General features: G+C 36.1%; 3 protein-coding genes and 2 long non-coding RNA genes across 7 annotated transcripts in view; 3 read left to right on the top strand and 2 right to left on the bottom strand.

Annotated features, from left to right (window-relative positions):
• LOC135789387 (protein tincar-like) overlaps positions 1 to 3,731 on the top strand; it is a 65,253-nt gene extending 61,522 nt beyond the window's left edge. For 2 of the 3 annotated variants that reach the window (XM_065299186.1, XM_065299185.1), the window contains exons 9-11: positions 157 to 274; positions 436 to 615; positions 779 to 3,731. In XM_065299186.1, the coding sequence (XP_065155258.1) occupies positions 157 to 274; positions 436 to 615; positions 779 to 1,756 (1,276 nt within the window). In that variant the 3' untranslated portion in view covers positions 1,757 to 3,731. The remainder of the gene's footprint in view (positions 1 to 156; positions 275 to 435; positions 616 to 778) is intronic. The other variant, XM_065299187.1, reaches the window with a different exon arrangement.
• Positions 3,732 to 13,253: 9,522 nt separating this feature from the next.
• Positions 13,254 to 15,385, bottom strand: LOC135803816 (uncharacterized). Its single transcript, XR_010550893.1, has 2 exons — positions 15,247 to 15,385; positions 13,254 to 13,539 (listed from the first exon to the last, which is right to left on the bottom strand). It is a non-coding gene; the product is annotated as an uncharacterized lncRNA (long non-coding RNA).
• On the top strand, positions 15,365 to 19,641 carry LOC135803812 (transcription factor cwo-like). Its single transcript, XM_065317514.1, has 3 exons — positions 15,365 to 15,852; positions 17,929 to 18,732; positions 18,796 to 19,641. Exons 1-3 carry the CDS (start codon positions 15,800 to 15,802, stop codon positions 19,331 to 19,333), a joined length of 1,395 nt encoding a protein of 464 aa, XP_065173586.1. The 5' UTR covers positions 15,365 to 15,799; the 3' UTR covers positions 19,334 to 19,641.
• Positions 19,642 to 21,758: 2,117 nt separating this feature from the next.
• On the top strand, positions 21,759 to 23,587 carry LOC135803813 (glucoside xylosyltransferase 2-like). Its single transcript, XM_065317515.1, has 6 exons — positions 21,759 to 22,126; positions 22,195 to 22,474; positions 22,533 to 22,725; positions 22,786 to 22,935; positions 23,010 to 23,182; positions 23,249 to 23,587. Exons 1-6 carry the CDS (start codon positions 21,960 to 21,962, stop codon positions 23,393 to 23,395), a joined length of 1,110 nt encoding a protein of 369 aa, XP_065173587.1. The 5' UTR covers positions 21,759 to 21,959; the 3' UTR covers positions 23,396 to 23,587.
• On the bottom strand, positions 22,751 to 24,427 carry LOC135803815 (uncharacterized). The gene is made up of 3 exons (XR_010550892.1): positions 23,968 to 24,427; positions 23,595 to 23,754; positions 22,751 to 23,135 (listed from the first exon to the last, which is right to left on the bottom strand). It is a non-coding gene; the product is annotated as an uncharacterized lncRNA (long non-coding RNA).
• Between the last annotated feature and the right edge of the window lie 334 nt (positions 24,428 to 24,761).

The raw sequence follows: 24,761 nt of genomic DNA, 5'->3' as shown, positions 1-24,761 counted from the left end.
CGTTGTCTATCATAATGGGGTGGAGGGGATATAGTAGAAAAGAAATTGTTTTATTGTGGTGCTTTGTGCTAACTTTATGCTTTTACTATAGCAATTAACTAAATAAGAAAACAAATATACAATACACGTTGTATAATGTGTTGTGGTATTTTACAGTAAAAGTGGATCCAGACGTCGAGTACCAGGAATGGAGGTCGATGATGGCGACTACGCCACATTAAGGGAAGTCGTTCCCGCTAACCATTCGGATGACAACATTAGCGAAGAGGGCAAGGTAGGTTCAACCCTCATCATCTGCTATCATCGCTCATCATCATCATAGTCGTTGGAGTTATTGCTCGTTTTAATTAGACTAATGTTGTTGTAGTATAATTAGTTGTTGTTGTGGTTGCTTACTTTAAACTAATCTAATAACCGCTCTTCGCTCCCCGTTAGCTCTTAGCTTGCGTGCACGATGAACACGTGACCTATGCGAGCACCAGCCAAGATCTGGTACCGCCTGTTGATTACGAGGACCCCAGCCCTCTGCTAACTCCAGAGCCTTTGGACAAACTGGAGCATCGCGAACATCATCAAACCCAGCCAATTTCGGTCATGGTCCATGCGCACGCGCAGGTACAATATTGCCGCTTGTTCTTATTAACTTTTATGCATGAGCTATATACTAGTAGAACTTTATCACTAGACATCATCATCATTCTTATAACCATCATAATTTAGATTAAGTTTGATTATTATTGACTAATTATACTGATAAATCAATTTTATGGTTTTACAGAGTGTGGTACCAACTGGTCTTACACCGAGATGTTTAAGACGAGCGGACTCTGGTATGCCGCATGAAGAGTTCACTCCCCGGTCGGATTCAATCAGTACGGAAAGTTCACACTCTCCTCCTGATCCACCGGGGAGCAATCACAGCGAGACATCAAGTGGGATTCATTCTAATGAAAGTTCGGAACATCCTCCGACTTCGTATCCTTGCTCTCCACCTCCCACAACAATGTCCACGGTTCCCGGTATAACTACAAATCAACATACGCGACGTGCAACTAGTGTAGCAGATTTGCAACAACCGATGAAAGAGGAGATTCAGTGGAAGTCTTGCTCCCTTCAACGTGGCATGGCTCCGCCGACCAGCGCATCTTTCCAACAGTTTGCTTCCTCTCCTAGTACCAATTCGGTATACGGATATTGTAACCCTAATGGTAACGCGAATTATGTAAACTCAGCTGATTTAGATCATAACGTCATTCTTGAAAACCCCAATGACGAGACGGTAGTCATTCGGCGAAAGGCTGTTCGTCCCAAGACTACGGACGTAACTTCAACGCCTATCATCAAAGAGGAACCTTTTGGTCGTGCTACCAATATGCGCATGACTTCCTTCACTGATGATTTGAAGAATATACAAGCCTCGTCGGCAACTCTACCACACTATCCTACTCAACCGGTGGTCACGATGACAAATAACTACCCACATTGTTCCACTATGCCACTTCCGGTACACACTTCGAATGCCATACCCACTAATTTAGGTGGGGGTAACAGTTGCAATGTGTACCCACGTCAGCATTCAACGATACCGACACATCACAATGGTGTGCGACTGTTTAATAATGCCAATGCACAGAATCCATACATAAAGCGGTTACAATGCCAGAACGGCCCAACTGTACGGTACAATCCCACAAATGAGCCCATCTATACTGGCGTTAATCGGACCACCGGCGAACTGTATCACTACCAGTCGTAAAGGAAAATTTTTCGACGTGTCACTTTTAGCACAAACCAAACTACAATTATGATTGTAGGTAATGATTAGGTTAGAAAATGACGACTCGTATAACACTGCCCTATGACTGCGCATATTTATCTTGTAAATAACTTAGCCTAAAATTTAAATTAATTTGGAAAGAAAAAAGGATGATCGATGAAAGACACTGTAATGTATTGTAAATATAAGTTCCAAAAGATACGGAAACGTGTTAAGTTGGCAACGCATTGGCACGGTCAAGATTATAAGGCAAAGAAAATGGCTGATTAAGATGGCTTACAGAATCTCATTAAGTTAAATGCGTTTGAGTTTTTGATGCACTTGTAAATTTTATACACCTCAAAACTCTCACTAACATTGTAGGATTAATTTATTTATTCATTATGTTTTGCGTAGTGCTATTGTACCAAAGATTTATTTAGCTTTAACATTCCCATTTCAAATGGTTTTCACACAATACTCATGATATAAACTATATCAAAACTAAACAGGTCAATGTTTAGATTCATGCAGAAAAACTCTTCAATAATTGCTTGACGAATAACACTTGATATAAGATTATTTATCTATTTCATGTTTAACATAAACGTAAAGTAAAGATAAACTAAAATGTGCATACCTACAGTATTGACCGTACATATAAAGATATAATAAGGCTTACACATTAAACATTAACATAACCTCAAGTAAAAAGCGCGAGCTTATAAAATCACCTCATGATTGCATCATTACATCAAATCTTTCATATCATATCGAAACACATTATCATCAATCAGACCATCATTAAGCATTTAACATTTAAAACGAAACAATTGGCAGCGTAGCGATTAATACAAACTTGTAAACAAAAATATAGCAATTTTTATGCATTTTAAGCGAAACCAAAAATGAAAAGACGAAACAATAATATACATGGTATACAGAAACAATAAGAATATCAAGGATAACACGATTTATATATCTTGTATATCTAAACATTAACAAAGATATATCGTAGCTTTTTTACCGCATAAAATCAGCAGAAATTAGATGGCGGAGAAATGAGGTTAGATGTAATTTGCTGTCAAAAATCTGTCATAGTTTTGAGATGGAACCAAATTAATGATATATTGATATTTATTGTGCATATCGGCTGAAAGTTTATTTTTCTCACACAATTAAAAAGAGCAAAGATGTTACATTTAATGATAATGAGAGATAATGATACATGATAGCTTTTTAACAATCGTTTACGTCAATGTCTACACTAATGCATACACATAAATTAACTTGGACTAGACATAACTATCAAAGAAATAACTTCAATGCATTACTACAAAACTCTACTAATAGACAAACCAAAATTTATTACTATATAAACATATTCTACTTGATCTCTTGTTCATCACACAATATACTGGGTGCTGTCTCAATGTTTTCCTATTCGCATCTAAGTAAATTTTGAAAGAAATTTATGCATTTATTTTGAGCAAAGAGTAAAAATGTACGAATATTACTTAGTATATGACTATATTACTGAATGGTTATGTATAACTATTGTTCTCCCTTTTTTTTTGATACAACACTGAAATTTACTATTTATTTACTAGTTCTATAGAATTCTTCACAAAACAGAAATAGAACCATTGGTGGAATGTAGCAAGAAGTAAAAGGACAAGCATTAATATAATATTTAAAATAAATATAGACATATGAATGTTTTCGATGAGTTTATATCATTTTGATACGATTATATGAATATAAAGTGTGCTACGATTACAAATTGTACGATTTATGTATGAATACAGATGTTCATTCGTAGATATTAACTTGAAGGTTGGAGAATGGTCGACCAGAATGAAGAACGGAAAATATGAAACAAAGGATAAATTTACGCATTCATGTATTCAAAGGCATGGTTGATGACATTTTTGTACATTTAGTTGAATGTTGAAAATATAAAATTAATAACCAATTTGATTTGACTGAGTTTTATTTCAGAGTTGGGTAAAATCGGTACAGGCCAAGTTGAACTACAACTCAGAGATTTGTCGGAGATTTCTAATCTGAATCATTGTTACATGTTTTGTTTCGATATCTAAATTAGATTTTAAGATCAATTTTCACAAAGAACGTAGAAATACCGGGCAGCGCGCTTGTAGTGCCAAAACTAGTAATGCTGTCATAGTAAATAAGCAAATATCTGTGCAGGTATGTAAACATTTTTTTGTTGTGTTCACCGGGCGCATCCCACTGCGTATCGCAGTGACCGCGTGTTGTGATTGTTAGCTGTGTGCAGTTTGGTGCACATCCAGTTCGATTTCGGTCATCAAATGAGTCACGCGTGCTCGTCTAGTGTTGTTATATATAGTGTTTCTATCATAATTAATAAAATCGTTTTATATTATATATACATTCCACAACATATACTGGAATTGATCGTGAACTGAGGTTTGCTAGTGTGATTGCACGCGATAAACATTTATCAATCGTGGAGTTCAGTGTTCGTGTGATGTTCCATCGGATTAAATTTCTTGTGATATCACTCTAAAATTTCGTCGAATTATGTAAGTTTTGGTCCGTTTTGAATTTAAGATTTTCTCCTATAATGTAGTTGATTTCTGTTTGTCCTGCACACGAATATTTGTAGATTTTTGTATTTATAAACAACGTTGTGAGTTTTGTTTAGCCACCAGAGTCGCATTCAGCAAGCCTATCGCAAGCTGATAGTGGCCGCGTGTAGTCGCCGTCGGCTGTGCACATGAAGTTTTATTTCGGACGTGAATCGTGCGTGTCATGGCGACTGGGTTTGTTTCTTTCGATCATAATTATGCAGAACGGTTTATATACTATGAAAAATTGACCACATATATAAGAATCGGGGTGAACGGAGTTTTGCTTGTTCGTTTGTATGCGTTAAACGTTCATAAATGATGTTCATCGGTACGCGTGTGAGGTTCCGTCGGCCGTCGGTAATTGTTCTTTTGCCTGTGGAGTTATACGATACTCAATTTTGGACTAGACCTTATTGATCCTCAATTTGCAAATACAAGAGCTACCATGTCATGTAAGTAAAAGTAACCGGAAAATTGTCGCCTTCAATACGCGTTGTGTCACAAGTTTCCTCTAGCAAAACATGATAATTATAGCTCGAATCTTTGTTTTCTTTACGCGTAACCCTCATATATGGTCGCTACAATAATATATCAGTAATTCGGCAACTCTATTCGTAATTCATAAGCAATTGTTGTTTAGTAAACCGTGAGTTTATGTATAGTTATGCCGATCCGTCGGCCGTCGTTTATTCGTACTTCAAAGTGGGCGTTTTATTTGAATTGTGGGTTATCTCCTTGATAAATTTTCAAATGTTTTCATAGTAAAACATCATTTTATTATAAATTATTTTCTTTTCGTAACATCCTTTCCATTTCTGTACCCCTGCTTCACTTGACAAATAGATTGCTTTGTTGGTTTTGGGTCTTTTCCTTCCTGAACTTTTGATTTCCATTTTGAAGGGAATTGTTTGCTGCTTTCCTAAATAGGCCCTAAAATGCCCTTCAAAAGTAAGCAATTTTATAAAAAGTTGAAAACATAGTGTAGGCAACGCCCTGTATCTCCTGAACAAATCCATTTTCTTTAAGTTCCTTTACGCCATATTATAGTCTAAATGACCCTTTTTTCGATGCATTATATTTCAATCTTCTAAACCTTTTAAAAATGCCCTAAAATGCCCTTCAAAAGTTGGCAATTTTATAAATATTTGAAAACATGGCGTGGAAAACGCCCTGAATCTCCTAAACTAATACATATTCTGTAAATTTCTTTACGCCATATTATAGTCTAAATGACCCTCTTTTCGACGCATTTTAATTCAATTTTCTAAACCTTTTGGAAGTGCCCTCAAATGCCCTTCAAATGTTGGCAATATTTTGAAATGTTAAAAACATGGTGTGGAAGACGCCCTGTATTTCCTGAATTAACTGACTTTCCTAAAGTTTCTTACTGTTATATTAGAGTTCAAGAGTTTATGTACACCATGCATATCCTTTCAACCTTTTAACTTGTCCAGAAGTGCCCTGAAATTAGGTTCAAAATATAACTGTTTTACTCCAATATTTATCATATTTTGCTCTGTCAAAACGTATCTAAATTATTTTCGATCGAATAACAGGGTCGAACTTTTTCTTAAAATATTTTCTGGTCGAACAACAGAGTCGAACTTTTTTACTTAAAATTTCTATGTTATTTTGTTAAAATTTTTCGCTCGAATTTTTTGTTAAAAATTTGTCGGTCGAATTTTTTGTTAACATTTTTTCGATCGATTTTTTTGTAAACTTTTTCGGTCGAATTTTTTGATAAAATTATTTTCGGTCGCATTATTATGTAAACTTTTTTGGTCGAATTTTTTGTTAAAATTTTTTTCGTAGAAGATATTTGTAATCGTCGTTCAACGAGTATTAATTAATAATATAATAACAATAATAATAATAATATTATAATTAAATTAATTTATTTTGAATAAGTGTGTTCTATTGACTTCTATATTTGATGTTTTGAGTTATGTGTAAAAATTGCTATTTGTTTAGATAGGGTACTACATACGCACTCTTGTGTACGTGTGATACCTAAGTGCGTGACCACTCACTGATACATAGGCAATCGCTCACTGCCTCATATGTACGCCACACTTTTTGAAACGCTTGGTATTTTCTGGAAGTACAATAAAGTATTCTCAGGTAGCACAACGATGCATGTTTTAACTAAAAATATTCCTGCGAATGAAAGTCGACGTGCACAGTTGTGATGCCGGCACGCAGCTCTTACTTCGTGCGGCAGATAAGCATATTCCGTCTAGTATTCGTGTTTCCCGTTGTAAATTCGGTATATTGCATTATATTTGATTGAATTTAGTGTTAATTGCCGTGTTTGGTCATTCGGTAAATATTTATCGCGTATGTAATCTTCGGAATTCAATATTTTGTGTGTTGTTGTGTAATTGTGCGTTTAATGTGAATAAATGTTTTTTTCGCTTGCTTCTGATGTTTATAGTTCAAATCATTAATATTTCGATTATGGTGGGACGTGGTCGGTCGCTAGATCAATCGGAGACTAATTCGGGCTTGAGTAAGTTACTTTAATCTGACCATTGCGATACTCAGCATAGAAAGTTTGTTTTCTTCGATGTGTGAATATAATATTATCATATTGTATGAAATGTTTTTGACGTGATAACGTCTTTAAAATCGTTTTATTGGGTGACTGTTCAGAAACTGTGTCACGAGCGAGGTCGATCGCAGGTATACCCCCCTCTCGTTATAACGAGAGAGACGGACCGATCTCCCGTCTCATCTCGAGCGCTGCCAGTCATTCCGACCCCCCTCTCGTTATAACCAGAGAGAGACGGACCGATCTCCCGTCTCATCTCGAGCGCTGCCAGTCATTCCGTGCCAGTCATAGCGTTCGAGTGAGTTGACCGATCTTCCGTCTCTCTCACTCTAGCGGCATACAAACGAATGGAGATTTTCTCGTGCGGTTAAGTTTTCGTTGAATGTTTTATCGGCCGATAAAAAGTTTGTAGTGTGCGGGGAGCCTAACAGTAAAACAAAATGTGAAGTGCAAGTGAAGTGTTACAACAATTGCAACAAACAAAACTTATATCACCAATAAGACGTTATCACGTAAACATCTCGATCGTAAACCTACTTTACAAACAACCATTTTTTGTTTTACTTATGTTTTCTTTTAATTACAGTACTTGCCGTACCCTTGCAATCCGATAAGCACTGCATTGGTAAGTTTATAATTAAGTTATATTATTCGGTCAAATGTTTTATCACATTTCACCTGCCTGTTGCAATAGCTCGCGAAAACGAATCATATTGCGGAAAATCTTTTGAAATGTTCAAATTTTTATCGGATTATGATCGCGCAAGAGGGTTTTGTGAAATTTTGTTGATTTAGTTGAGTCTCATTCGATGTTCCGTAGCAGGGTGGCAATAGAAGTGACTCGTGTTCAGAGTACCGTAGAGGGTGACTGTAGAAGTAACTCACATTCAGGGCACCGTACAAGGGCAGCGGTAGAAGTGACTTGTGTTCAGGGCACCGTACAAGGGGAACGGTAATAGTAACTCGTATTCAGGGCACCGTGCAAGGGTTGCGGTAGAAGTGACTCGTGTTCAGGGCACCGTACAAGGACAGCGGTAATAGTAACTCGTATTCAGGGCACCGTACAAGGTCTTCGGTAGAAGTGACTCGTGTTCAGGGCACCGTACAAGGGCAGCGGTAGTATAAACTCTTACTCAGGGCACCGTACAAGGGCTGCAGTAGAAGTGACTCGTGTTCAGGGCACTGTTCGAAGGAGCGGCAGTGAGTCGTATTCATAAAATATAAAATATAAATTATGCTGTTCAGAATTGAAAAATAAACTGGGAAAACGGGGCCGTACCGCCTCTTGTATTTTTGTTATAAATTTATTTCATTTTAAATTTTTCCGATTTTAATACTTTATTTTATAGAGAATATTTAAATTTGTCGCGATGTTGTGAACAGTGAACATCAATTATTTAATTAACTAAGGCATACAGTAAACTTATACGAAGACAATTAGAAGACAATAAATTATTTATTTGTATTGGTAAATTTCAAATTCCTGTAGTTCCTCGTCTTTATTGCATCCAAAACCAATACATATATTCTTTTCTTATGCCGAGATATATTTAAAGTAAAAGTTGATTTCGTGTATGTGTGTTAATTCAATATTGTGAATTTTTACTTTCGTCTTCTCAAGTAAATGTTTACTTCTACGTTTGTTTCGTGAGATGCCATACCTGCCTTGTATCGGGCCACGCGCAGCTTCATACCGCAGTCGTTTCACCGCGTGATCCGCGAGCGCGTCTCACTACCAGCCACGCGTTTTCAGACTTCAATTATGCAATTAATCGTCGTGTATTCTTTTCGTCATAAGCAAAATATTCGTAACGAGAATGTGTGACTGTTTTGTTTGATGAGTTGTGGCGGTTGGAGTGTTCTTAAGTAAGAAATTAGTGTCTGTTGATTTCGGCACGAGTTTTCAGTTGATAAGATATATTCCTGGATCTAAAATCTTTTCATCATTGCACTGGTAGGTGTGTAATTAATTTTTCGCGGAAAGTTAGGACGGTTTATATTAAATTGATAATTCCATTTGAGGGATATTAACTGTGCGAATTACAAACACGTGGTAGCATTTTTTGTCTGAATTCATATCTCTGTTTCCGAAAATAACATGCATGATTTAATTATTACAAGCATTGTTTTGAGCAATGCGTTGAACTAAGTGTATGTTTTGAACTAAGTGTAGCAGTGGCGCTATCTAGCTTAGAGGGTTGTGATGTAGTTTAAGTTTGTTATTTAGTATAAGTTTTTTATGTATGTACTTCCTGCGTGACGCCATGATGGGCAGCTGAGAGGGAGTATGAGGGGCAAATAAAGGGCCAGCCGAGAGCATCTCGGTCTTGTTTCCATCGAATCGTCATCGTAAGTTATCTGTGAGTATTTTGACCCTCAGTGCTTAGTAAGTTGTGCGTGCCCGTATTTTGTGTTGTAATCTGTTCCGGACGCCATCTTCCTTAAGTTATACTCTGACCTTGTTGAACTTGCATTTGAAAATATATTAAGTTAGATCTCGTGAACGAGTCCTTCGCGAATTAAATAATCATTGCTAAACAAACCGCGACAACCGCGTAAACAAGCATTGTTCTAAAAAATATCTGAGGAATATTAAAATGACAATATTCATGTGGCCGACCACGGCTTTGTCCTCTTTTCGCTGAACGTTTTCGTCGAATTACACTCCTTAGCATCATTAAATTAAAAACTTTCTTGTTGATATAATAAAATCTTGCACGTTGAATAGTTTTCACTAACATAGTCTCCATATATCTTAATATTTACAAGTAAATAGTTATTTTTATCGTATTTACCTACTGTATTAACACGCGCCGTCGCATGCTGATTTGGATGTTTTCCGCCGAATGTTCTTGCAATTTATGATGATGCTTCACCCGTCGGTTAGCTTATGCAGTTAATGCTATCATCAAATGATAAATGTATACACAATATATTAAAATGTAAGCATCGGTTGAAAACGAGCAATATTTGTAGTGTTTAAATGCTTTCCCCTTTGAACGTTGAGTTTTCTATTTGTGACACACTTTTTTCCCTTTCCTTTTCCTTCACATTCCTGAAATTTTTGCTTTGACTTTTATTAGATTCTAACTTCTGGCACTTTAAATTTTCTTTTTGTAACACCCTGTATGTTAGTTTCCGTCGGGTGAAAAACGATCTATATTTGTGGTTACGGGTGAAAAACGATCTATATTTGTGTGTTTGAATGTTTTCTGTTTGCACTTTAAGTTTTATTTTGTAACACCCTGTATATTTGTTTCCATTTTCAATAACGTTGATATTGACCTATTTACTAATTTCTTTATCCCGGTAGAACTGTAGGAAGTGGTACTTGTTTATACGTGCACAGCTAAGCAGGTCGCAAGTCCTGTTTCAATATGGCGCCATGTATTTTGATGACTATTAAAATCTAAACTTGTATTGTATCAAATTGTATTTGTTAATAAAGAAATGTTAGGAAAGATTTTAACTTATGGTTTGTATGTACCTCTATCTATCATTTCAGGTACAGGTCTCGAAGAGAGTTACCTCTCTCAGGGGATGATCCCCACTATAAAAATTGTTTAGGTATTCTATATGATTTGTGTACTCCATCTTTCATTTCAGCAACAGGTCAGAACTTGTAAGAATATTTTTAAGTGTCGCCTCTCTTGAGACGACTTAAAACTTAGAAATATTTGAACAAGACTTTATAAGGATTGTCCTTATAAGGAGTTCCCTCTCTCTGGGGATGATCCCCACCATAAAATTGTTGATATGCCTGAGTATTTCGGGGATGAAGCGCAGAGACATCGTAGCTGTAGGATGGGCCGGGAGCAATGGACGCACTGAAGCAGTGGACTATCTTATAACGACACGCCGCCAAAAATTTAAAAATCTGATCCACTCCTGTTCTCTTTCTTCTATCTCCACCTCTTCTCCTCTTCTCCACTCTGTACTCTTCCTTCTGTCTCCTACTCATCTCTGCTATATTCCTTCTTCTACTTCTCCCATTTCTCTGTTCTCTGTTTCATCACTTACTTTCTACTTCTCATATTGCCTTAAACTTGTATTGCAAGTTCCCTTATGTTTCAATTGAGTTTACATATGCAACCCAAATCACACCTGTTATTTTTATATTTGAGAAAAATGCCTTCTATACCTGAGATTCGATCCGTGCCTACTTGCATACTAGCAGGTGCACGTACCCACTCGACCATCGAGTGATTTTATCATTGTTATTTGATTCTTCTATTTATGATTCTACTTTATTTAACTTTTTAAAAACAACAATCCAACACATACAACAGCTATATATTGTACACGCTCGACGCACTCTAGATTTAAGACATCAATCCTGCAAACGGCAAAAGGAAAACAGAAAGAAATATGAAGAAGTACTCGTATATAATATTACATTATGTTTTATTAGCAACATTAAATAAAAACTACATACATTTTGTTTAAATCGAAAATTATAGACACCTCTTAAATCTCCTGAAAGTAAAACTTACCTTGTAATACGCGCATCTCTAGCATTTCTGCGATGGAAGCGGTAGACTTCTTGGTACAAGTGCTCCTAAACTTCTTCAACAGGCATCAACGTTGTTTATTTATAAAAATTAAACATAAATCCAAATGTTGAAATACAATGGTAGTACGAGAGGGTGAGTATAAGCTAAGTAAAGTTAAGTAAACACTTACTGTACGCTATACCCTCACACCATTAAATTAAATTATTTCAAATTTCCATCTGATCGGGAATTTTCCAATCTTCCATAACCTACAGTTTTCTAGTTGCTTTAGTTTAGAAGATATTCATTGTCGAAAATTGTGGAAATAAATTATCAAGCAATGCGAGAACATAACTTAATGCAAAATAAATTTTATGCTTTTGGCATATCCAATAAATTGTAAGTATCTTAATTATGCACATTGTAGGAACGATGAAATACGCGTATAATTCGAAAGAGTGTCCGACGGAACATCACTCACACTTAACCTCGGCGTATATGCAATCCGGGTTTAACGATGCCGCACATTCGAAAAAAGCATTTAAAAATAATAGGTAACAACGCGAAGATAAATTATGGAACTCAAGAATAATGAAGAAAATGTACGTGCACATCAACTGATGACAAAAATGAGACTAACGTAGTATGCGAGCCAACCGCGTGGCGACCACACACACTGTAAACACTGATACTTTCAGTGTGGTAGTGCAGAACATGAATAGAATTGTACTCGTACTATGCATGAATGGATGGATATTAATTTCGATTAAATTTTAAAACGAATACCTGATAGATAATTTAATTCTACATCGATTATTTTGGTAACTTTTTTTGATAACATTAACCGTTTAGTCCCTATTTATAATTTTAGAGAAAAATGCATTCGTTTTTGTAGACTTTTTGTTATGGTCATAATCGCCAAAAAATAGATCGATCCTGTTCTTTGACCGAAAAATTTTAAGTAATAAAGTTCGACCCTGTTTTCGACCGAAAAAAATACAAAACAATTCGACCGAAAAAATTTTACACAAAAATTCGACAGAAAAAGTTTACAAAAGTTTGACACAGTTTTTTTAAGAGTAAAAATGAAAAATATTAGAGTAAAATATCTATTTTGAACCACATTTCAGGGTACTTCTGGACAAGTTAAAGGGTTGAAATGGTTTGCATGGGGTAGATAAACTCTCGAACTCTAATATGCCGGTAAGAAATTTCAGAAAAGTCAGTTAGTTCAGGAAATACAAGGCGTTATTCCACACTTCCAAAAGGTTTACAGAATTGAAATAAAGTACATCAAAAAGAGGGTCATTAAGACTATAATATGGCGTAAAGAAACTTACAGAATACGTATTAGTTCAGAAGATACAGGGCATTTCCCACGCCATGTTTTCAAATATTTATAAAATTGCCAACTTGTGAAAGGCTTTTAGGGCACTTCAAAAGGTTTAGACTCTAAACTTTAGAGGTTTGAAATAAAATGCATCAAAAAGAGGGTCAAAAAACTATAATATGGCGTAAAGAAACTTACAGAATACGTATTAGTTCAGGAGATACTGGGTGTTTTCAACACTATGTTTGCAACTTTTTATAAAATTGCCAATTTTTGAAGGGCATTTGAACGCACTTTCAAAAGGTTTAGAGGATTGAAATAAAATGCATCGTAAAAAGAATCTTCTGGACTATAATATGGCACAAAGAAACTTAAAGAAAATCTATTAGTTCAGGAGATACAGGGCATTTTCCACGCCATGTTTTCAAATTTTATAAAATGGCAAGGTTTGAAAGGTATTTTAGGGCACTTTCAAAAGGATTAGAGCATTGAAATAAAATGCATCAAAAAGAGGGCCATTTAGACTATAATACGGCATAAAGAAACTTACAGAATATGTATTAGTTCAGGAGATACAGGGCGTTTTCCACGTCACAACAATTCTGAAGAAACTTCATTTTAAAAATATAAATATGATAAAAGTATAATAAAAAAATTAGTATTACATAAATAGAAGAATAAATTACTTACATTTTGAACAATGTAGATATCCAATATCCTTCTATATTTGAAATAAACCACTTAATTCCCCAAAGATTGAAACAATGCGGTGCGTTTAGTCTTCCAACAAAAACCTGAAAACCAAACCAAATAAGTGTTAATGCCAAGTAAAATAATTAATGGGGTAACTAAATGTGAGCGTTTTTATATCCTTGTGGTGACGGACGTGACCGGAGACCACCATCGACACGCAATAGTAGATTCATGCATATGCGCACGTGCACATGCAACGACACGCGTCCACGTGAATCGCAATAGCCGACCTCGCCAGCCCATCGACGCGACGCGGTTTTCCCGATTTCCATCAGCGACGTGGCGATCTAACGATTCATTATTTGAACGACCTGCACGTGAACCGCGCGGCGGCGATGTGTACGTGACTACCCACGAGCATCTTACAATACATAAACGTGTCGGTTGCAGCATCGTTTATACATAGCGCGATTGTACAATTTCAATATTCACAAAAAATCAATTTTTGCATCACAGATTATATCGTTTCATAAACATAATCTACAAAAGCCCTGACAAGATCGAAAAATAACATGAATTGTTCTAGATTTTAATTAAAAACATTGTTTATTGGGTATAATCTCAAGATTGGTGGCGATATGCGTGAAACAATCACGTTCGCGGTAACGTGGACTGCACCGCCACCACGCACCACGTGAATACATGATTCACGTGATGGCACTCGTAATCGCGCAATATGTAATTTGCACTGGACTTAACTTGCGGGTTATTTATAGAACAATAATTATTATCTATAGTTGAATAGTGTATCTCGGAACAATTTAATAAACCTTTCTCAAGTGTTACAAGTATTACGCAAACTGGGCAAAATCGATGAAAAATAATTAAACATCAAATTAATAAAAAGCAAAACTGAATTATAAATATCTAATCGCATCACCGCTTCGATGTGAAAGCAATTATCGTTCATGCGCCAGCAGTAATTACATCATCGATCAACGATAGTAATAAAATTAATTTTATAAACGTAATTTTATTCAACACCATATCTGAATTAGTTAATAAGTAATAAGATGCAAAACCTACACAGACTTAAATGGGAGCCCTTTGCGTTTCAGTTTGCGTTAGTTATAACAAGTTTATGTTATATTTTATGCATTTTCAATGACGCTGCATGAACATGTAGACATACAATTATAATTTGTTCATTTGTCCGCTCGTGCGCACATACTCGATCGATGTGCATCGCGAACATGTGCGAGACGTGACAAACGCGATCATCATCGGCCATCGGCCATCGTTTTTCTGTATTCTGTGCGGAATTTTAATTCGCTCGCGTACACGGGGCGTAATTACGGCGGCGCGCCTGCATCGCTCGATCAACCAACACATAGCGAATTAATTTTCATGCATATTTTCATATTTTTATTGCATATTTAAATACGCGCATTAAAATCTAGAATATATTCAGTTTTAATTTTAGTTATTAGTTATTTATAGCGAAATTTTACGAGTTTTTAATGTTTGAATGTTAGAAATGCAAGAATAAAACTAATAAAATAGTCAATGTCAATCTACGACTTGTAGTATTATAATCCGCGGTTGAATGGAAATACACCAACGCGCGATATCGAAATTGCGACAAAAAACCACGTGAAATACATATTTGAAAGCCTGTTAAAAACGTGAAAAAATAAATTATTAAATACGCTCGCCGTAAATACCAACACAAAATAATGCGAGTAATGTAAGTAATGTACAAGTATGTAAGCAGTAATGTACGTGTAATTGTTTCGTTTCGCGCTCACGTGTTGCAGAGCGTGGCCTCGCTGTGCACGTTTCGCCGTGCGTCGGTGTCGTCTGACGGCGCCGTCGGCGGCGGTTTATTTCTCGGACAGTTCACTGCGTTCGGTGAATCGAGGAGCTGGCGCGCGGTTGCGTTTCGTTTTCCAAACGCAGATTACGCGAACACGACGGGTAAGCGCACGACAAAACGCGCGACTACCGACTACGTGCCAGTGGAAACGCGTCGCTCGCGAACTGAACATCGCCTATGACTTTCAAGCCGGCCTCACGCACGCGACTAGCACGTTTCGCACAAATTCGCACAATCGTGTGCGCCCGCAGCGCGGGGCGAGACGCAACCACTTTAGTTTTTGGTCTATTGATTAACAGGAAAAAACCCAGCGCGCACTCAAAAGTGATACATTTGGAATACATCGTAAATCTACGTTGAACTTCGTCTTAAATTTGTGCGCACTGCGTTCGTTAAAGTTCGTGATATATCGTGATACTGCGTAGTATATTGTGTGGAGCAGTGATATTTCTATTCAAATTCAAATTTTTCAACTATTTATCACTATGGAAATGAGATTTTGGGAGGATAACTCTTTGCAACACGTTAAATTTGAAAGGTAACTAAACTACTATATAAAACTTGTTTTATATATTTTTAATATTATTACACGCCGATTGTTTTGACGTTTATTGCCAATATACCTTGATGCCAATTTTGAGTATACATTGTCGTTTTATGTTGAACACGGCTGGTTCACATGTGTATGTGTATATGTGTTGCCTTGTGTAATCATTCGAATTCGAACGTGTTGATTAACACGTGCGCCGCGTGCACGACCGAGTCGCATGCACTTTTTAATAATTTTATTTTACTCTCGGAACGATCCAACCGACCCAACGCCTGAACGATTCTATAAATAATTAATAGTCTATCGATGGACCGCACTTGCGAAATTTTTATTAAATTTTATATTAAATCTATAAAAAAAATATTTAAATGATTTAAAGACCGAGTGTCATAATTAAGAAGAGTGTGTAACATTTGTTTGTTTATATTTCGGCCCCGAGGCTGCCGCCGGGTGCGAGAAAGTAGTTTTCGAAAACGAATTTTTTTGGCAGCTCTCAATGACCGCACGTTAAAACCGAGGCCAACGTAAAAACAATTCAAAACAAACAAACCGCAAACGTTTTAATTAACAACTAAGAACACAATTAAAATTATAATGTTATAGAATAAAAAATTGATATCCGTAAAAATGAACAGAGCCGTATTAAATTTTATTTTTCACAAATCAGTGAATAACTTTTGATTAGAGGTCATAAATGTGTGATACAAATCAAAAATGTGCGTTGTCATCACAATTTGTAATCGACGCAATTTATAATTGTGATTGCAATGTAATTGCAGCGCGTACGTGAGTACAGAAAAAATGTTTACAACATTCGCGGTGTTTACGATGCCGATAATTACGATCGCGCATACAAACTAGCATGAAACTATGTCAATGTTCACGATTGCAATAAATATTTAATTAAACACCAACCGCACGCTTTAATTAAATAATATTTATTACATTTTAATTCATCAAAACAAACACTTACGAACCGAAATTTAAAAAAAAAAAAACAATTTAGTTTGGAGTTGTTTAATTGACTTACAATTTAGTTGTCATTCACATGACTCTATTCGTTATCAGTATTCTCTTATTATTGTTATCAAAATTATAATTATGCACACCACTCACAATCATTAAGTCACGGGACTTGCCACACTAACATACACTCCAAGTACAACAAAATAAAATGTGTTTGAAAAAATCAGGCGCATGACGCACGATTGTTTATCGCGCGCACGAGCACGAGATTCGCTTATCGCCGGCGGTAATATTTTTATTTGCTTTGACTAAGACGCGAAGAATGTTGCAACATGTAGCACTAATATTAAATAGTTGACGTCTGACAACTATGTATTCTACAAGTGAAGTAAATATTATTGTGTGAACACGTTGTATATGCATGTGTGTGTGACAGGTTTTCACGTTGACTTGTTTTGGCCGCGCTGCTAAAAATAGCAACAATCTATTTGTGTGACACGGCGCACGTCGTTCCCGCTTGGCAGGTTCACGTATGTGTGTGAATGGAAATTTTTGATTTCCGGTATATTCGATAAGCGCACTCCACACACATATTCATAACAGCTGTGCGCAAGCTACGAGTACCCACTTCTAATCACTACAGACACTTGTAATCACATGTACGCTTGTTGTCTGGCCCGCTTAGCGATAAACATTTTGTTATGTATTATCACAATCGTCACGTGTTTCACTCCAGTCGAATATCTATTTACGATTCATGATTTCGGTTAATTTGTTTCGCATGATGAAGTAAGCTGATAAGCGTCAGGCAATTTTTTGGTACATTTGAGTTTTATTTTTGCATTTTAAGCGGAAATATTACGCGCACTAATGGATTATCGTGGTTATCGCTCGCCTGGCGAAACATTATCATGCATAATCGCATGCTTTTCGATTTTCAAGGTCGAGAATGACGCAAATTGTGATTTTTTTTCGCCGCGGCGGGTCGACGACAGACTCGCCGACTCGGTATCGATGGAAATGCGTGATATATCAAAATATTATCAAAGTTTTAAAAAAATAATCAAGTTAACATGGCAAATATTTCACTTGTTTCAGTAATTCCAATGACAACATTCCGCCGCGCACGCGCGAACCTTTCTATTGCGAAGCGGCTAACCTGAATTTTGCTACCGGTGACGACGACTGCATCGACTACGCATATCGCAAGACTCCTGTTCGAGTGTCCCGCCAGGACCCGCTCTCGCATCGCATCATTGAGAAGCGTCGACGCGATCGTATGAACAACTGCCTTGCCGACTTATCTCGTCTTATCCCCGCCGAGTATCTCAAAAAAGGTCGTGGTCGCGTCGAGAAAACGGAAATCATAGAAATGGCGATCAAACACATGAAATACCTGCAGTATATGAATCACTATCGTCTGGGCTATCAAGAGTGCATGTCGGAGGCGATGAGGTTCCTGGTCGAGGTTGAAGGGCGATTTCCAAGGGAACCAATTTGTGTGCGGCTATTGGGCCATCTGCAGACGCACTGTGATAATATTTGCCGAGGAACTGCTGATGCTCCGCCCACTGGAGTGACATCTACCGGGCAAATACATGTTAACATTGATAAAATGGAACCAAAAGTAGAGCCTAATAACAATTACGATAGTGAACATCAGCAGGAAAGCATGAATGCGACGAATGGATTTGAAATGGTTGCTGAGGTAGAAGGGCGGAGTGATATGGACACGGAGGCGGATGTAGACGTGGGGGTGGAGAAAAGAGGCGAGCAACATCACGAACATCACGCTGGGTACAAATACAAAAATGATATCAAGCAAAGATTTACACAGGACAATGCTAAGAATCCCAAAGATCGAAGAAATAGTACACCGATTAGTACTGATAATCAAACATGGTGGGTAATTAAAATTTATATCTAAAACAGTGTTGGAATACTTAATGAAACTTTTTTCTTTAGTTCTAGTATTGGTTCACCGACACCAGCCCACTTCATAGACAGCACTCCTTCGTCACACGCCATTTTGAAACCTTCCTCGCACCACCATGAAATGGAACCGATGATGACCACATCCTGGACTTTATCAACTGCCCCGCCCCCCAGCCAAAACTTGTCTTTATTCTCCACCAATGAAACTTCAGCATTCAGTAGTCCATTACACCGAAAACCAACATCTCTACTAGAAGTTAAAAACTTGACCAATGGCGTGAATGGCACACACTCGCACTCGTCAACAAATGGCATGACCAACGGACACAGCAACACCGAAAAACTTGGCTTGCAAGTACCCGCGTTTGTTCTGCACACAAAAGGATCCTTCTACATACCGGTGACTCTAGAATATGATGCACTGTCGCCGTATCTCAACGGCCATGACTTACTCAGCGCAATGAATCAAGATGTGGTTCTGCATCCGGTCGCCATTAATGTCAACTTTCAACAGCAGCCATATGTGGCATTACAACAACCAAAGAAGTTTGAGAAGTTACCTGGTTAATACACTGACACAATTTTCATTATTCTATTAACCGCAAAGATTATGTTAGGTTAATTTTTGATATGTTTATAAAATGTTGAGCAAGGTTAGATACTGTGAGGGGTTAGACGCGAGAACGTAACGAGACTGTGATGTATCCATAAGACTGACACGACACCTGATATGATGCGATATCATTAAGTTAATAAAGAGAAACTTAACCTATATTCAAAAATATATATCAAAAGTCTTGTACACGACATACGCGCAACGTTGTAAAACTCAATCGAAAGTTTTATTTGATAAATAAAGAGAGATTGTTATGTTTAGTGTGTACACCCGATTACAGAAGGCACGCGGAAAACACTATTGCTTATCTTTAAGGTTAGAATTAATCGGAATCATCAGCATTTTGCATACTTTCGCTTAACAATTTACGCTTCTTCCTTTGGGTATCACGTGGGGCAAATTTTACATTCGAAATTGTTTCGTCTCCATTTTGTTTAGGCTTTTTGACCGACAATTTAGTAAAAGATATACTTGCTACACGTTTTCTAACTGACGGTGATTCAGAAACAAATGTCGATGCAGTTACTGATGTGCCTGAATTTGAATCTTCAGACAAATTTGTTTCCAGAGCTGTTTTTCGAGGATTTATTTTATGTAAATACATCCCGGCATATTTATCATAGTCTTCAGCACTCCATTCTTCGTTCAAACGCTTTTCACGCGGTGGGTTAATCGGCAAAGAGTTGGCAACATAATGAAAAGCATTGAAAGTGTTTGATGTTGGCTGAGATTGGTTTATGATGGGCGCAACATATGTAGCACTCACATTTAGAACATTTTCTAGTACAGAATTACCCAATATGTTGGTTGAATTAAATTGGGCTTCTGCTGCATCTGCCTGCATTAATTCTCTCTCCAACTCATCAATTTGTGCATCTCGGTGAATCAGCAAGTTCCTGTAATAATCAATTTCTTTCGCGTAGCCATCTTGATCGCTTGAATGATTTGTGTTGCGCTGAACGCTTTCTACTAGCGTCTGCAATTCCGCATGTTCGTACTTGAGATGTACATTTGCCACCATTAATTGTTTTAACTTATTATCCACCTCGTTCAGTTGACTTTGATAATTCACTTTCATATTGTTCGTTTCGGTTGTGAATTTATGCGTTAAATTCGCAATTTCGTTCTCCAATTCATATTCTCTTCGTTCATATGAAATGTTTTTAGTGGTAATGGCTTCGTTCTGTTGCAACTCTCTAAGTTTTTTCTGTTCCAATAAATCGTTGCGTTTCTGCGCAAGTTGAATGAAATCAACTTGGAGTTTATCGTAACTTTCTACACAGAACCACATAACAGTTTAACCCTAAAGTTATGTATGTAAATGACTTGAATTAAGATCTTTTACCTTTATAGTTTATTTCTTCATAAATGTTTCGCTGTTCATACAAATTTTTATACGTATTTCTTTGATCTTCCACACATTTGATAGCATTTTCCAAAAGTTGACGTGATTCTGTTTTAAACTACAATTATTTTAGGTTGAAAAAGGGATAATTAACACTATAATTTAAATATTATACTGCATTACACTAACTTGGTTTAAGTTACTATTGTTATGACCTTCCATGTTGCTTTAAACTAAGTAACTTTCAAAGAAATTTGTAAATACTCAGCACATGACAGAAATAAAACAAAACTGAACTTCCACTGTAGGCAATCCGACATACAACAAATTTTACAATGTATTGGATGGTCTGGACTGGTATACATTTCAAAGGGTACTTGATTGAAAGTACAAGATACAATTATAAATATTTGTCCTATTTTCTAGTACTTGCTTTAAACTAGTTATAATGTTTATATAATAAATTTAAAAAATCCTACCTTATGTCTGCAATTTTCTTGCAATATCCTCTCAAATTGCATTCCTAAGTAGTTAAGGTCCATCACATTCTAAGGAGTGTATTGGAGGTGAACAAATGGTTTTAATTTTATCCAATCATCTTGCTTAACATCCAAATTTTCCTTTTTCTAGCTGCCATAGGAATAAATTCCATCTGATATTTGTGGACAACCTTAACCTCCTGGAACTAAAACAAATGAACTGTTTAAAAAATCATAAAATTCAATTTTCCACAATCATACCATCATTTATCTTAGTTAATGTTCACGTTATACCCTTGCAGTCTTTAATTAATGATTAAAATACACTACTGTCACAGAACAACGCGCAAACTGAAACCCAACTGCACAACCACATGTTTTCAGATGATAAGAATTTTACTGTTCAATATTATTGTACAATCAAATATTCAAATACAGCTGTTTATATATTAAATAATTTAAAAATCCTAAACAATCATTAAACATATTAATCTATTTTCCATCGCTTAATGTTTCCTGATACATATTTAAACATCTTGGTGCCTTTCAAGTTGCCTAAACAACATAGAGGTTAACAGAAGTAACAAAACAAATGACTGTTGCGTTGTGTTGTTTGTTCGGTCGAGAATGTAAACAGATAGAAACAAATGAAGTAGAGTACCCCGAAATCTAAACTTCTAGTTAGAACAAAACCACCCCTAAAGCATCCCACACAAAAGCAGCACAAACTATGATTTGAGAATCCGGCGCAACCATGAGAGTTCTAGCGGTAGCCCGCCTTTGTTTCGCTTTGCTAGTATTTCTTTCAGTATTATATTTTTACTTTTATCACACTGGTATTGGAGTGAACTATTCGGAAGGCAAATCCACAATAGAAAGCTCATCAGTTGGTGCAATCAAAAGAATATTCAACAGTAATGGGTAAGTAAAAACAGCACAAAACCACAATTTACTATTACAATACAACATAAAATATGTGATTGATTCAGGCATAATATTACATTGGCTGTGGTTGCCTGTGGTGATAGACTACAGGAAACACTCACAATGTTAAAATCAGCAATAATGTTAACAAAACAACATATTAAGATCATTATTATTACTGAGGACAACTTAATAGAAAATTTTAATGAAAAGCTGGCACAATGGCAGGAAACAACCAACAATGCTTTTGGTTTTAAAGTAATGCCACTCACATTTCCTAAAGATAACACACAGGAATGGAGGAAACTATTTAAACCATGTGCTTCACAAAGACTTTTTCTACCAGTAAGTATACCAAAAGAAATTAAGCAAAAAATAATCAGTAATTTAAAAATATTTCTAGAATGTTTTGAGTGAAATTGATTCCATTTTATACGTCGATACCGACACACTGTTTTTAACACCGGTGGAAGATGTGTGGGACCACTTTAATCAGATGAATTCTAGTCAGATGGCTGCGCTAGCGCCCGAACATGAAGATCCAAATGTTGCATGGTACAATAGGTTTGCTAGGCATCCCTATTACGGTCCTTTAGGTAAAGAAAACAATTTAAAAACATATTTAGTTTAGATATATGTTTGTTATTGATTTCCAGGTGTTAATTCGGGCGTGATGTTGATGAATCTGACGAGAATGCGTCAATTTCAATGGGTTGACTATGTTATACCAATTTATAAACGGTACAAGCTTAAAATCACATGGGGTGATCAGGATATCATCAATATTATCTTTCATTTTCATCCAGGTACGCAATATACGCTTCATTTCATGTATAAAATTAATAATTTTCCTTAATATATGGGTTTGATTCTTTTACAGATAAATTATTCATTTATCCGTGCCGATATAACTTCAGGCCGGACCACTGCATGTACATGAGCGTCTGTAAGAGTGCCGAACGTGCTGGAGTCGCAGTGTTGCACGGCTCCAGGGGGTTCTTCCACTCTGAAAAACAGCCAGTGTTCTCATCAATATACAGAGCATTCGAAGAGGTCAGTATTAAAACTAATTTTTAGTAAATAAATAGATGAAGAATTAAATATTTTATGTTATTATAGTTTCAACTTGGAAATGACATATATGAAGAGTTTTTCATGCCGCTGGAGAACTATTTGGACCTCGCAGGTGATTCAAACTGCGGGAAAATACCCGGAATATATCTCAAGAATCTCAAAAACTTCATTGATATTAAAGATACGCTTTAAATCTCTTATTAAGTTCAATAAATATCAGGAAACAATCAAAAGTGGACACAAAGATCAAATAATACACTTGAAACATGACTGAAAATTTGTATTATATAACTATTTTATATTGTATATTGATTAAACTTAACAAGAATCATTTTAACTCTAAAATTCGCAAAATAAAAGCAATAAATTTTGTTTTACAACTTATACTTACATTTATTTGACTTATCCATTGTTAATCTTCAGTTGCAAGCATTTGATGACTTTTGCTGAACAAGTTTTTGTTCCAGTTCTGCCCATGGATTCTCCATAAATGATGGATGCATGAATAAATGCTTGTTGAATGTGTTGTTGTGGTCCTGTTTTGCTTTAAACTACAAATAAAATAAATCACATTAATATAGGCATACATTTTATGAGAAGAACAAATGGCAATTAAGTTTTGATTTAAATTTGTATGGAAAATAAAATTTCTCTTACTAAATGTTGTTACAATTAAAATAATAATAATATCTTCAACAATAATGTATGTTATTATGGACCATATTAATAAATTAATTCAAACCATTTAAATTTTTAACACTTACATGTCCAAAATTATTAAAACTCCTGTTCTGGCTCTGATTAAAACTAGAATTATAACTCCTATTATGATTTGAGTTATAACTTCTGTTGAAACTTCTGTTTGGACTGTTGTTATACTGATTATTATAATTATTATAGTTATTAAAACTATTACGATTATTGTGATTAAAATTGTTAAATCTTTTGCCGCGATTATTCTGGAAGAACGGCGGATTTTGATGTCCCTGTGGGCTGCTGTAATTTCCAGGTGAAAAGTGATGATTGCCAGGGGAACCTTGTGTATCAACACTAAACCCAATAAAATCAGAAGTATTAACTTTCGGAGTGCCTTGCGCACCTCCACCGTCACCGGAACCACTCATTATTATGTTTTAATTGTTTAAAAATTAAGATTTAATCGTTTAGTATCAATGAGCACAACTGTTTTGAGGAGCAGAGCTATTGCAGAGGTTATGATATGCCGCAAAAGTATAAAGCTATCGTCACACAAATTAAAAACTGCACATCTAAAGATTTTGATTCGGTGCTTTTCATATCATTGTGTGTTACACCATCATGGTACATTATCTTTATGACAAAGAAACTTCTATTTTTTTACTATTTTTTATGGGTGTATATAAACTTTATTTGACATTTGACGGTTCTTCAACTTCCAGCGTTTGCATCTAGGCGTTTTATTTTCATTCGGATGAAGAATGATGAAGAAAAAAATCACTCCTCTTTGCACTCTTCTTATTAGCCACGACTTCCCCTTGCTCACTGCTTATCTCAAAGTCCACACAGTCCTAGTCCTGGT

The sequence above is a fragment of the Atheta coriaria genome, unplaced genomic scaffold (assembly GCF_025399875.1).
Source record: "Atheta coriaria isolate IRGN ID8LTWV9N9 unplaced genomic scaffold, Caltech_Dcor_3.1 hic_scaffold_3_pilon, whole genome shotgun sequence".
Lineage (NCBI taxonomy): Eukaryota > Metazoa > Arthropoda > Insecta > Coleoptera > Staphylinidae > Dalotia > Dalotia coriaria.
This window is presented reverse-complemented; position numbering and strand designations above follow the sequence as displayed.